The 13,646-nt window shown below is 50.7% G+C and overlaps 1 protein-coding gene across 1 annotated transcript; it reads right to left on the bottom strand.

Annotated features, from left to right (window-relative positions):
* Window positions 1-2,441: 2,441 nt before the first annotated feature.
* LOC143683975 (SEC14-like protein 3) lies at window positions 2,442-13,353 on the bottom strand. The gene is made up of 12 exons (XM_077160567.1): window positions 13,230-13,353; window positions 12,020-12,095; window positions 11,706-11,749; window positions 11,514-11,573; window positions 10,275-10,463; window positions 8,403-8,498; window positions 7,709-7,769; window positions 6,579-6,662; window positions 4,838-4,944; window positions 4,300-4,439; window positions 4,037-4,206; window positions 2,442-3,290 (listed from the first exon to the last, which is right to left on the bottom strand). Exons 1-12 carry the CDS (start codon window positions 13,281-13,283, stop codon window positions 3,169-3,171), a joined length of 1,203 nt encoding a protein of 400 aa, XP_077016682.1. The 5' UTR covers window positions 13,284-13,353; the 3' UTR covers window positions 2,442-3,168.
* Window positions 13,354-13,646: the final 293 nt, after the last annotated feature.

The following is a 13,646-nucleotide window of genomic DNA, read 5'->3' as shown; positions in this document are numbered from 1 at the left end:
GTATAACTCTACCATTTGTTGTACAACACTTTATGGCCAGCTGTGCAGGTGACATGTCTCTTACACCTATGGTGGTATAATCATCCACGGATCAGACGTACTAGAATGTACCATTCCTTTGTTAATGGATGTTTGTGTCAATCAGTGACTCTCTTGAATCCTGCTTGGTAACAGCCCCCTGTCCCCATTTAGCAGGTGAAGACAGGGTTGCCTGGGGAATAACCCGGCTCTAGGGCTCTGCCGGGTGCAGGGAGGAGAAGGAAGGAAGACCCCAGAACTGGCAGTTTCCCTCCCACAGAGTTCCCGGAGGAAGGAAAGAGTCACAAGGTGGTCACGGGGCCTCTGAAGGTCAAGAAGCTACCGATGTCGTGGTTTAAAGGTGAGTCGAGGGGTTGAGGTGGGGGGGCTTCCCTGGGTGCTAAAGAAGCATGGGTTTCCCTGCAGCCTGTCCACTTGTCTGCGGCCTCGTTCCTGCCGCCCCGTCCCATGTCCCCATGTCCCCATTCCCCAGCGCATTCCTGGCCTTGACCTTCCACGTCGGTGATTAACTCTGGCTTCCCGGATGGCTCTGGCCATGCCCCTCCACCGCCCCCCTGGCCCATCCCATGCATCCGGGCCGTCCTGAGGTGCTGCCTGCCTCCCTCCCTTGCTCCCAGCCTCCTGCAGGACACTGAAAGATTTGCTGGCAGCCGCGCTGGCCTTTGCATGCCTGGTTCTGCTGCTCGTTGTCAGCCTCCTGACGCTGAGAAAGGTTCTCAGGGTTTACTCACTGCTGTACCTGCTCGGCCGCTGGGGACGCATGCCTGGGGCTGCCCAGGAGAGCCCGGACACGGTGGAGATGGACTGGGTGAGCGCGGCAGCCACGGGCTGCTTCTATAGGGAAGAGGACTTGGCCCCTTCAGAAGACTAAATAACCCCTTTTATGGACTTACAATAAAGTTTTCTATTTCTCTACCTGTCTGGCCTGGTCTCAGTGCCCTTTGACTCTGGCGTTCGTCAGTGCTCTAGGTTTAGAAGGCAAGTCTGACCTCTTAACTGCTTGGCCTGATGGTGTAGACCCTGGGGAAGGCCCTACGGTAAGGCGGAAATGTGGGGTCTGGGGCTGCGTTGATTCATTCTCAGTCTACAGGTCGCACAGTTGGAGGTCTGGCCTATTGGCAGGGGGAGGGGCAGCTGGGGTGCTGGGGTGGCCAAACTTGGCACCTATTGTGGTAAACAGCTTGAGGCCCCCACCTTTTACCTGCCAAAGGCTGCAAAGTTTGCTTTCTTTGGTTCTTCCTTGGCTTTTCTAGACCCCTGGAGCTGGAACTCCTGAGTCCTGAACTTCCCTTCATATACACTGGGAGAGCCTGTAGGCCTTGATTTTCTTGTCGCTGCATTGCTAGGTGACCCCACTGCTGGAGTTGGGGGGGGGGGCTACTCATCAGCCAAGGCTACAAAGTGGGTCTCGCTCTTTCCCTCCACCCCACCTCCCCTCTGCTCATTCAGAAAGGGAGCTGGAGGCTGGAAGCCTCGGGGACTTGCTTCTCCCTGGGCCCAGTTGCTGCTTCGCCAGGGCTGGAAATCAATGGGTCCTGAGGGGCACTTCCTGGTTCTCAGCTCCAGCTCTGGCCTTAGGGTTCCTGAGCTGTTCCCAGTACCAAGTTCTTTCCCTGCTCAAAGTTGGATTCTGCGAACGGTGACAGAGCAACAGGTTATCCAACAACACAGTTCATGCCAATCTTCACCCCAATAGCACAAAGTTTCCACTGCCTCATCCTCTGGGTTTGCTGCAGCCTGGGACGCTTTACCTCCACAGGCAAGGGTGAGACCCACCCTGTCTCTTCGTGCTGCCTCAGTGACAGCTGAGCTGTCCTGCCCCAAATGCTTGGCTCAGATTGTGGGTGCTGTCACCATCTTCCAAGAAGGTGAGTCTGTCTCTCCTTGTTTCCCCTTGCCCCTCTCACCTCTCCCTCATAGGGTTGCCAGGTAAAATACAGCATGCCTAATAAAGCTTAAATTTCCGATAAACAATTTGTTAATACAAGGTATGTTCTGAATATTGCTTGGGCATCTTGCTCTTTTTTTTTTTCTTCTTCCCTCCTCTTCTCCTTCCTCCTTCTAGCCCCCCCACCCCCCCCCCCACACACAGCAGCTCAAGAAGGAAACAGTTTTGTCCTATTTTTTTGAAAGCTAGGACAAGTAAGTCACTTCTCTCCTCTTTTGCCAAAGTAGAGTCTAAGGAGGGAATATAATGGGGTGATTAAGAGCATTGTCTTTGGAGTAGAGAAAAAAAAAACCTGGAACTGCCATTTCAGAGCTGGGTGACAGACATTGCATGGGTGATTTCACCTCTGGGGCTCTTGGCGCCCTTATGAATGGCCTCAAGGATGGGAGTAAGAGTGAAATGAACCAATTTCCGGCACAAAGAGAGCACTCACCAAATGACAGCCATGGCTTTTTGTTTTATTGCCAGGCAGCCACCTAAAGCCAGCAGGGACTTCCTTTGCTTCCAGGAAATTTCTTTTAATTGCTTAAAACATAAGCTGTGAGCAACAAGGGGAGGGAGTGAAGGTTGAGTGGGGGAAGCTGTGTGCTTCTCCTATCCATGTGGCTGGGGCCCCCAAGGGGCAGCCACTGCCGGAGATCTGGGAATTGGATGACCTGACTCTCCAGGAGACAGCCCCTTCCCTCCGCTCCCCTGCCCTGTCCAGGGTGCTGAAATATGCTCCAGGCTCCTTATTGCTGTGCATACCCAGTAAGCGGGTTCCGTACCTCCTCCATTCAACTCCACAAGTATAGCATCACCCACAGGGAGGGGAGGTAAAAAGAATGTAGATACATCTCCAAGCCAAGAAGCTCACAGCTTGCAGGGAAGGTCATTCCAATGCTGTAAGAGCGGTGAGGACAAAGTAGAGGGGATTGATTTTCCTATTTCTTGGAGATTCAGTGACATCCCACCTCTCCCTTTCACCCTTGCATCTTCCTCATCTGTAATCTTGGTAACCTCTAAGGCTGAGCATCTTATACCTTTCCTGATCTGACCAGAGCAGATAGGTCTTCCCCAAGGCAGGCATTCTCTAATGTCACAGAGTCTGGAGGACTAATGATCAATTGCTGGGGGTGGGAGGAAGATATATATAGAGAGAAAGCAGTGGGGCAGAGGTCCCTGAGAAGTGAGGGAGCCATCTAGACAGGGGTGAGCTCCTCGTCGTATTTCTGCATGCCCTCGTCCGGGAGTAGCACCTCCACTGTGAAGTTGACCTTCTTGGCGTGGACAAAGCTATAGGTGTTGTCAAAGCGCAGGACGTCTGGGGAGACAGGTGGAATATGGGTGGTTGAGTCCGGATCCACACTCCTGGAACCCCTGCCCTTCTTGCTGGCTTTGTTTGCCAACCTGGGCCAAGTTCCCACTGCTCCTGTTCCCTTCCCCATGGGAACTGCCACCCAAGAACAGAGCCTGTAAACAGACACTGGCCTCTCCCTGGCCATGTGCCCAGGCCTGGCTTTAGTTGCACCAATAGGTAATTGAGAACAATGGCGACTGCTTCCCATTCTCTCCACACCTGGATGCTTGTGTAATGGGAGTGGGGTTGCTGGGAACCTTCAGAGATGGCCCAGCCCCTTTGGATGAAGTGGGGGTGCTGAGGCAGGCCTGCCTCTTACCCTCTGTCTCCCCCACAGTCACCCCAGGAGTAATTGTGCTTCGAGCAGAGGGGGAGAACTTCAAGTCTCCAGGGTTAGTAGATGTTTGCTTGCTCCAGCATCACCCTGAGCTGTGCAGCTTCAGGCAAGTTGCTTTATTTCTCATGGGGACAATCATATCTGCCCTATGGTCCTTTGTGTCCTGTGGGTTGTGTGCTCTCAACCCCCTTCAAGCTCTGTCATCTCTGACTCTTGGTGCATAGCGGACTGAATGAGCAAATGTGTGAACAAATAGCACTAAGCTAGGTCATGCATCCCCCTGGGGGAAACAATGCCTCTCTGTTACTCCTCTAAACCGTGGGACTGTCAGCTCCATCCTTCTAGTGCCACGGCCCAGCCAGAGTAGACTTACAGACGCCAGCTTCCGAGCAGGTGAGGCTGCCATCCTCGGGCACCAGGTGGGCATTGTAGCGCTGGCTGGACAGCACCTCCGTCATCTCACCTGCCCGCTGCCGCTCCCCCATTTTGGTCTTCAGGAACACCCCAAAGCCGATGTCCCCCCCATCTGCTAAGAACTGCCACCTGTAGGGGAGCAGGGGGACCGGTTGCGGTGCAATCTAATGGGCCTGCAAGGCCTAGGGCCCAGCCAGGTATGTGATGGTGGTCTTTTCCTACCTGAGAACACAGCCTGGGAACAAGATCTCGTATTCCACCTGGTGCGAGGAGCCACGGCTAATCTGCACTGAGTGCTCGTACTGAGTCTTCACCTGGTCCCGCACATACATGGACTTAGGTATCTCCCCGCCATAGTTGATCTGCAGACATAGGACTGGTTGGATTTGTTCCCCTCCTGACAGTAGTTCGTGCTGTTCTCCTGCCTGAGGCACTTGCATCATGTCCTGGACATATCCTACTCATCCTTCTCCCCTGATCTCTGGGAAATCCTCCTCTGACCTTCCAGGCAGAGTCAGGGCCTCCTCTGGGTCCCCATAGCCCTTCCAGCTTCCCCTTCCAGCTCATCTTTCTGGGTAAGGAGTCCCTCGTTTCTTGTGTGTCTACACAGCTGCTGAGAGCCTTGTGAGGTCTAAGCAGGGACTGCCTAGCTCAACACCTGACTCACATGGGTCGCTCTACATTTTTGGAATGAATGAGTAGGTGAAAAGGGAGTCCAGTTTTTCTCCCCTCCCCTGCCCTGTCCTGGGGTTCTTCATACCTTGGTTAAACATTTGGGGTTCCCATCAGGGTCAGTCAGTGTCCCCCCAAACTGGGCAGGCAGTTCCTCAGGACTGATGTGTTTCTGCAAAGTGTCCTTCCAGTTGTCTGGGGACAAGGAGAATGGAGGGTGGTCATCAGGCATGGAGGGGAACCATCAACCCTCCAAGCCCACCAGAAGGGCATGAACTTAGAGAGAAGCCCCACAGGGACTAAGCTGCCAGGACCAATTTACCAACATCCTAGGCCTCAGGATGCTACAGGAAACGTCCTTTCCAAACATGTTGCTATGGAAACAGGCTCCCCGTGGCTGATGAGTTTGTACATTCTTGAGAGTCCCCTAGCTATAAGTAGTAAAGATAAGAGTTTGTCTACTTGTCTCAAGGAGACAGTAAGGTCAAGGTCAAGGGTCTTGTTAGGGTTATATAGTAAGTAAGTCATGCAACCACGTCAGAGCTCTTGGTGAGGATGGATAATCCCAGGCCTTCTGGAGAACCCCACGTCCTTAGCTTAACAACCATAACCATAAGGCCCATTACTGCTCCTCACATCCTATGCAAAGCTCTGAGACATCTGGGCCCTGGGATATCGCCATGGCTCCAGCCCTGTGACCAATCCAGGCTTCCCACACCAATGGCCCAGATCCCATGGCCATGGGAGAGTCCTTGACTCTGATATGGATTTGGGCAAAGGCCACAATGCTGGGCATACCAGGGCCGATTGAGCACAGCCCCTTGAGGCACCAGGTGGGGCAGGGGCCTTGGACTTGGGGTTTGGGGCATGGCGGTAATGCACACTGCTCCAGGATTTGGGGGGCTTAGAAAGCAGGGATCTGAGTTTCTTAAAGCAGGTACTTTGTGATCCATCATGCTCCCTCTCCAAGTGAAACTGGGCAGAGGGAAAAGACCAGTTATTAGGAATGGAAAGAAAGCAGAGGTTAATAAGGTTTCTTCTTACCCCACAATCCTTTCATCCCCTGATTCTATGATTCGACTATTTTCCTTAGGAGAAATTATCCTTCAAGCTCAATTATTTTTCTTCTCTCTTTCTTTCTCTTTCTCTCCTTCTCACTTTTAAAAGCAATGTGCTTTCCTACTTAAAAAATTAGCACATTTGTATCACTTTTATATTATTGTACAAGACTTAGAAAAGTATTAATTATAAAGTAAAAATAAAATAAAAACTTTCCTTCTGGAAAAAATATATATTTGTTTATACAAAAGAAGATAATATTGTCCATATCACTTTATACTATATGCTTTTGAACTTAATGACATTTCCCGTGACGTTAAATATTCACCCACAGCATCATTTTTCATGGCTGCCCAATCATTCATCACACAGGTGTACCATGATTTACTTATCAAGCCCTTTTTGTTGGGCCTCCCTTCTCTGAATCACAGATCCTCTCCTACTCTTCTTCCTCATCCTCCTCAACTTGAGGTGCCTTTAGAAGCACTGAGGGATGAATGTTGAAAGGAAACAGAGACCTGTAGCCCAAAGATTGTCCAGCAAACATTGGAAACTGATTTAAAAAAAAAAGTAAGTGTGAAAGCTTTAGCTATCAAATGGGTGAAGCCAAAAAGATAAGGCATGGGTAGCTGGATAGATGCTATAGGGTAAGATCTTCCTCATGAGAGCCTCTGTTTCTAGATAATGTGTGGCATTCTGGAGAGAGTGTGGATTAACCTCACTCCAAAGCTCATGCACAGAGTACAGGGGGTGGAGCTGGTACTACTTACTTCCTGTCACTATGATTTTTCTGCGCGTGTCCTCACTCAGGAAAGGCTTCATGAGGTTGTAGCCCACAGGGAACAGTTTGGTAGCTGTAGAGACACAAACAAGGATCGAGGGGAAAAAATTCCATTGAGTCAACATCACCATAATAGTCATAGGCAACACCATGGAGGAGTTATGAATGACACTTGGCAGTTCAATGCCCTGCAAATAACCAAACAACCAACTATTCAACCAGCCAACAAACAGCCAACCTACTAAACATCCAACTAACTACCCAGTAAAGCAGCCAACCAAATCATCTCCCAACCACCAACCAATCAGCCAACTAGCCAATTATCCAACTTACTAAATAGCTAAGTAATCACCCAACAAGTCAGCCAACCAGCAAACCAATCAGCCAACTAGACAACCAGTTAACCAGTCAACCAACTGCTCTCTTCAGTCAGTCAATCGATCCAAGATTCAGGAAAACAACCAACCAACCAGATGAGTAACCAACCAAACCACCAACCAGCCACCCAATCAGTAAACCAATCTAATAGCAATCCAATCAACTAGCAAGCCAACCAGTCAGTCAACTATCCAGCCAACCTACCAACTGGCCAGTCAACTAGCAAATCAAACAAGCAGTCCCTTGATCAACCATCAAACATCTGTCCAGCTCTCCATCTATTCACCCATCCAAACAATAACCAATCAAATATAGCCCCAGGACTATGGGGGATACAATGAAAGTGGAGAATCAGAGCCCTTTCCTCCAAGGAGCACAAGACTCAGCCGGGAAGATAGATGAACACACATAAGAAAACCGGAGGCCCCCACAAGGCAGTAGTCAGGAAAGGCTAGATTGGGCTGCACTGGCTGTCAGAGGCAGTCTAAGGAGGGAGAGAACAGCATAAGCAGGAGGAGAAGCGAGGTGGGGATTCCTGGGAGGGCTGGGATTGGAGCTGCCTCCACTTATAGTAAGGCCGACCATAGCAACTACCATTTATCAAGAGCTTACTCTGGGCCAGGTGCTCTAAGTGATTTGCATGCTGCCGAGAAACCAACCTGCCTTACAACAAACCCAAGGAAGAAGAAACTATTATTTTGGTCACTGTACCTATGAGGAAACAGGGGCAAAGGAACTTACCTTTCACGATGAACATGAACTTCAGGGTCTCTGGGTAATTTTCTTCAAGGAGGCCAAAGAACTATAGAACCAAAAGAGACCTGTCACAACCCACACATCATCTTCTATGCCCACCTCCTTTGCGATCTCCTCTCTGGAAGTTTCAGTGGGCTGCGGAGGAGTTCTTTTCTTGCTATCATCTCCACTGGCTCCTGGAGGGTACTTTTTCTTCATAGACCATTACAACCAAACTCTAACAATAATCACATTTTAATAATCATTTTTAGAGTCGATGTCATAGTAACAGTAGTATAGCAATGACTTCTGTTTATTAAATGCTCATTACTTGTCAAACACTGTGTATATGTTTTATGTATCAACTCACTGGAGTATCCTGGTATCTTTCTGAAGCACAGAATATTGCTATCCCTACTTTGTGGATAAGAAAATGGAGGCACAGAGAGGTGAGTGATTTGCCCAAGTCATAGAATTAAGGATGGCAGTGCTCTAAAGTGTTTGGTGGAAGCTGACCCTGTGTTCTCAGTACAGTGTTATCTCTGAGGCCTGTTCTGGGGGTTTGTCTAGGAAACAGATTAAGTCCCTTTGGGCCTTCAGTCACAGCGATGGAGCCAGGAAGGCCCCAACCTTTTACTAAATCCTGGCTCTGAGTGAGCAGCCAGATCACAGCAGGCCAAGTGCCTATGAGCCTACTCACCTCCTGATATACTTCCACTAGAGGTTTCCAGAAGTGCTTCAAGCCGAGGCCCTCACAGTCAAATATCATCACGATGGTCTCAATCTTCTTCCCTAGCTGTGATGGTGAGAGCAAGGAGCAGTTCCAGATTTCAGGCTCAGAATTTGGGGGATGGTGTTCCAAGCATATGACCCCTCAGGGCTTCTCTCAGCCCCCTACCCTGTCCTCAGAGGAGCTAGTAGATAAAGCAGTGAATGTGTCTCCCCATCCATCCATCCACTCATCCATCCATCCATCCACTCATCCATCCATCCATCCACTCATCCACCCATCCATCCATCCACTCATCCATCCATCCACTCATCCATCTATCCAATCATCCATCCATCCATCCAATCATCCATCCATGCATCCATCCACTCATCCATCCATCCATCCATCCACTCATCCATCCATCCATCCACTTATCCATGCATCCATCCACTCATCCATTCATCCATCCACTCATCCATCCATGCATCCATCCACTGATCCATCCATCCACTCATCCATCCATCCACTCATCCATCCATCCAATCATCCATCCATCCATCCAATCATCCATCCATGCATCCATCCACTCATCCATCCATCCATCCATCCACTGATCCATCCATCCATCCACTGATCCATCCATCCATCCACTCATCCATCCATCCATTCACTTATCCATGCATCCATCCACTCATCCACTCATCCATCCACTCATCCATCCATGCATCCATCCACTGATCCATCCATCCACTGATCCATCCATCCATCCACTTATCCATCCATCCATCCACTCATCCATCCATCCATCCACTCATCCATCCATCCAATCATCCATCCATCCATCCAATCATCCATCCATGCATCCATCCACTCATCCATCCATCCATCCACTCATCCATCCATCCATCCACTTATCCATGCATCCATCCACTCATCCATTCATCCATCCACTCATCCATCCATGCATCCATCCACTGATCCATCCATCCACTGATCCATCCATCCATCCACTCATCCATCCATGCATTCATCCACTCATCCATCCATCCAGCCACTCATCCATCCATCCGTCCACTCATCCATCCATCCAGCCACTCATCCATCCATCCATCCACTCATCCATCCATCCATTCACTCATCCATCCATCCGTCCATCCACTCATCCATCCATCCATGCATCCATGCATCCATCCATCCTTCCTTCTCTCCTTGCATTTGCCCATCTGACATTTATTAAGCACCAGTTTTGTCCAAGACACTGAGAATATAATGTATGTCACTCAACACATAGTTCTTGTCCTTACAGAGTTCACAATCTGGCTGGGGAGACTGATAAGCCATCAGATCATCATAGTCCTGTGATAAGTGCTGTGATGGGACAACACAGGGCTGTGGGAACCCAGACTAGGGGTTCTTAATCCAGTTGAAGGACTCAGAGAAGGTGATATGTGGGTTTGAGACCTGAAGGATAAGTAGGAGAGAGCCACGTGAAGTTGTGGGAGGTAGGTGTTGTGGTGGTGGGGGTAGGGTGGTGCAGACAAAAGGAATGGCAAGTGCAAAGGGCTCAGAGTGAATAACACTAACTACCATTATTTAAAGATATGTGTTAGGCCCTGTGTGCTAAACCATTGACTTATTTTATCTCACTTAATCCTTGCAACCATTATTTATTATTATCCTTGTTTCATAGGTGAGGAAACTGAGGCTCCGAGGTGAAGTCCCTTTCCAGGCCACACAGCTGGTGAGTGGCACAGCTGGGATTCAACCCCAGGGCCCCTGACTGGTGGGGAGTTCATGGGTCTCCAGGACCATGCCCCCCTCCACCTATAGGACACCTGTCGGCCTTGGCCTGGACCTCACCCGCTCAGTCTGCAGGTCACATTCATGCAGGAAGCGCTCGCAGTCCCGCATCTTGGTCTTGAGCAGGTCCTGCTTAGTTACGGAGAAGAGCAGCCCCTTGGGGTCAAGCGGCCCAATGATGTCATACCACACAGGGCAGCCGTCCCGGTCGTAGCCACACAGGCCCCCAGGCAAGTACTTCTGGATCACCTAGGCAGGGAAAGATGCATGGAACTTGGTATTATACAACCTCCCAGAGACCCCCAGATACAGCTGACCTGGGCCCTGTGAGCCTGGGACCTGTACATGCAGCCCAGTCCAAAGCACTGTCCCTCCCCTGTTGCATGTGAGACACCTGAGGACCCCACAGGGGAGGGGCTTGCTCACAGCAGGGAAGTGGCAAAGCCAGACTTCAGCCCAAGCCTGGCCCAAGGCCTCTGGGCTCCTCAGTTCTGCTCCTGATGTCTCCCGTATCCCTTCCGTGGAGAGGGGTTGTTATTCTCCTCCACTAAGCAGAACCCGCTCAAGACCAAGTGATGGAGATCATGAATTCTGAAGGTCAACAGAGCTGGTTCAAATACCGACTCTGCTGCTGCCTTGCTGTGTGTCCTTGTACAACTGAAACCACCTTTCTGAGCCCTGTTCAACCTCTTCTTCTGTGAAATGGGTTGGGCAATCCTTCCATCATGAGACTGCTGGGGAAAGTCCCTGGGATAATGTTGGCAAAGCACAGTGCCTCGCCCAGCTGTGCTCATTACTTTATTAAGACATCAGCAGTGGGCCTGTCATCACCATCACCTTGGTGGGATGAGCTACCTTCTCACCTTGACAGGTCGCTTCGAGCAATGCCCCACAGGACGGAGGCACAGAGACATAAGCTGAAGTGTAGTGTTTAAGAGCCTGAGATTAGGGGCCAGTTGGCCTGAACTGAAACCCCAGCTCCACCTTGGTACCATGGGAATTTGGGCAAGGTGGTTAACCCACATGGAGTCTCAGTTTCTTTGTATGTAAAATGGGACCATAGTACCTACCTCACAGACTTGCAATGATCAAATGAGGTCATGCTAATAGTCTTAACCTGAACCCTAGATCTTGCCAGCTGCCAGTGAATGATCCTTGTTATTATAGATCGGGGGGATTAGTATAGTTCATTATTATTACAGGCTTGCTGCCCTCCACTCGTGGTCCCCCAGTGACCCAGAAGCTGATTTGGCGCCATGTCTGTGAAACACTGGGGTGGGTGGGGGGTGTCAGCCTCACCTCTGGGGGCTGCCAATCCAGGATGTGGTCAATATCCATGGTCTTCCGAAATTCCATGTACTGAAAAGGAAATGTGTGGTAAGGCCCCACTGGGCTCCCAGAGCCCCTGAGAGAGAGATGGAGGTAGGGATTTAGGACATGGATTGCCTCCATGAAACCCCTCCTCAAATCTCCAATGCGGGCGGGTCTCACCTTGCGTAGCATGGCCTCTGATTTCTGCAGGTCGAAGTTCCGAGCTGTGGGACGATAGAAGGAAGGAGTGAGATGGAACAGAGACTGCCTTGCAGCCACCTTGCCCTAATCCGAGGCAGTGGGAGCTATGGAGGCCCTGGGGGACCCAGATGGGGGCCTCCCTTCCTTACCACCTACCCTCTCCTAGACCCAAACGTGTGAAGCAAGATGGTGCCGTCAGATCCCAAGGGCCAGGGGTCATTCTGGAGCAGTTGGCTGGGACCAAGACCCTTTCTCTGATCTCTCACCCCGACCTCCCCCACCTCTGCCCTCACCTCGGAGCCAGCGCAGGAGGAAATAGTCATCAGGGTTGGGTAGGGCAGGCAACACATCCTGGACATTTTCTCGGAACTGGGAAGAAAAATGCTGGTTAAAGTAACTTTGTTTTCATTATCCCTTCTTCTCTTCAATAAGCAGTCTGGCCCAGGCTGATGGAAGGATGGGTGGCTGGATGGATAAGAGGATAGATGAATGATTGGATGTGTGGGTGAGTGGATGGGAGATGAATAGATGGGTGGATGGAAGGAAGGAGAGTTGGATGAGCGGATAGAAGGAAGAATGGATGGATGTGTGGATGGATGGATAGGAGAGATGGATGATTGGATGGCTGGCTGGCTGGCTGGATTGATGGGTGGGTGGGTGGGTGAATGGATGGATGGAAGGATGGATGGATGGATGGATGGATGGGTGGATGGATGGATGGATGGATGGATGGATGGACGAATGGATGGATGGATGGACAGAGGGATGAATGGATGGAAGGAAGTCTGGATTAGTGGATGGATGAATAGATGGATAGGTATGTGAATGTAAGGAAGGAACAATTAGTGAATAAATTGATAGGAGGGAGGGATATATGGATAGGTGGGAGGAAATATAGATAAGTAGATGTATAGATGAATGAGTATATGGAAGAAAGGCTAAATGGTTGGGTGTGTGGATAGGTGGATTGGAATATGGATATATTCTTACTTTCCTCCAGGCAGTAGCCCACAACGCATCTGCCTTTTCTTAAATCATTTTCCACAGAAATATAATTAGTGACTATGTGCCTCTTTCCCATTGACCATGGGGATGGCCATGTACCCTGCCCTGTCCGGTAGATCTTTGATCCTTCAGGTTTGCATTCTGAGGAGGAGGGTGGGACAGAGCTAGAGGTAGACCATCGACATCCTTTATCTGGGAGGAAGGGGGAGGAGGACTCAGCTACCAGACAAGTTCTTGCAGTCCGGCTCCTGGGGTTGACAGTCTGGTTCAGTCCTGGATGGGCATCGCCCACATCACTATTACCTGGAATCTCACTGTCCTGCTCCCTCCACCTCTGCCCTGGCTCTGTGGGACCTGACCCTGGGTCAGAGACAAATTGTCAAGGGGATACCCTGCAGTGGGGTAGGAACTGCTGAGCCAAGAGTGGGGCAGTGTCCCAGACACCTGCCTGCCCCTCGGCCTCTTTCCCCTGGAGTTCTGGAGGAGAGAGACTCTCACCTTGGCCAGGGTCTCTGCCTGCTTAGGACTCAGGTCTCCGACTCGGCCGCTCATGGTGCTGGCTGAGGCTTGCGGAGTGGTGGCCACTGCCGGTGGAAACCCAACCTAGTCTCTCAGCCCTGACCCAGTGGGACCTTTTGCCTGCACTCCTGGGTGTGGCTTCTAGCACCTCCTCCTTGGCCAACTGTTTGGATTTCACGTTACATAATTGGGATTAAGTGAAGTCCCGTGCTTGGCTCTGGGACAGGTCTGGGGGCAGGAGGGCCCAGGAGGGCATGCCAGGGGGCTGGGTGGGATGGAGGCTGGCCTTCCACGTCCTGGGTGTCCAGGATGAGATCCCTGCAAAATCCCCCACCGTCCTCCCAGGCTTGCAATGCCCACTGTCCTGGACGAGGGGGTAGATTCTGGGAGAGAATG

Source organism: Tamandua tetradactyla, chromosome 5 (assembly GCF_023851605.1).
Source record: "Tamandua tetradactyla isolate mTamTet1 chromosome 5, mTamTet1.pri, whole genome shotgun sequence".
NCBI classification, from domain to species: domain Eukaryota; kingdom Metazoa; phylum Chordata; class Mammalia; order Pilosa; family Myrmecophagidae; genus Tamandua; species Tamandua tetradactyla.
This window is presented reverse-complemented; position numbering and strand designations above follow the sequence as displayed.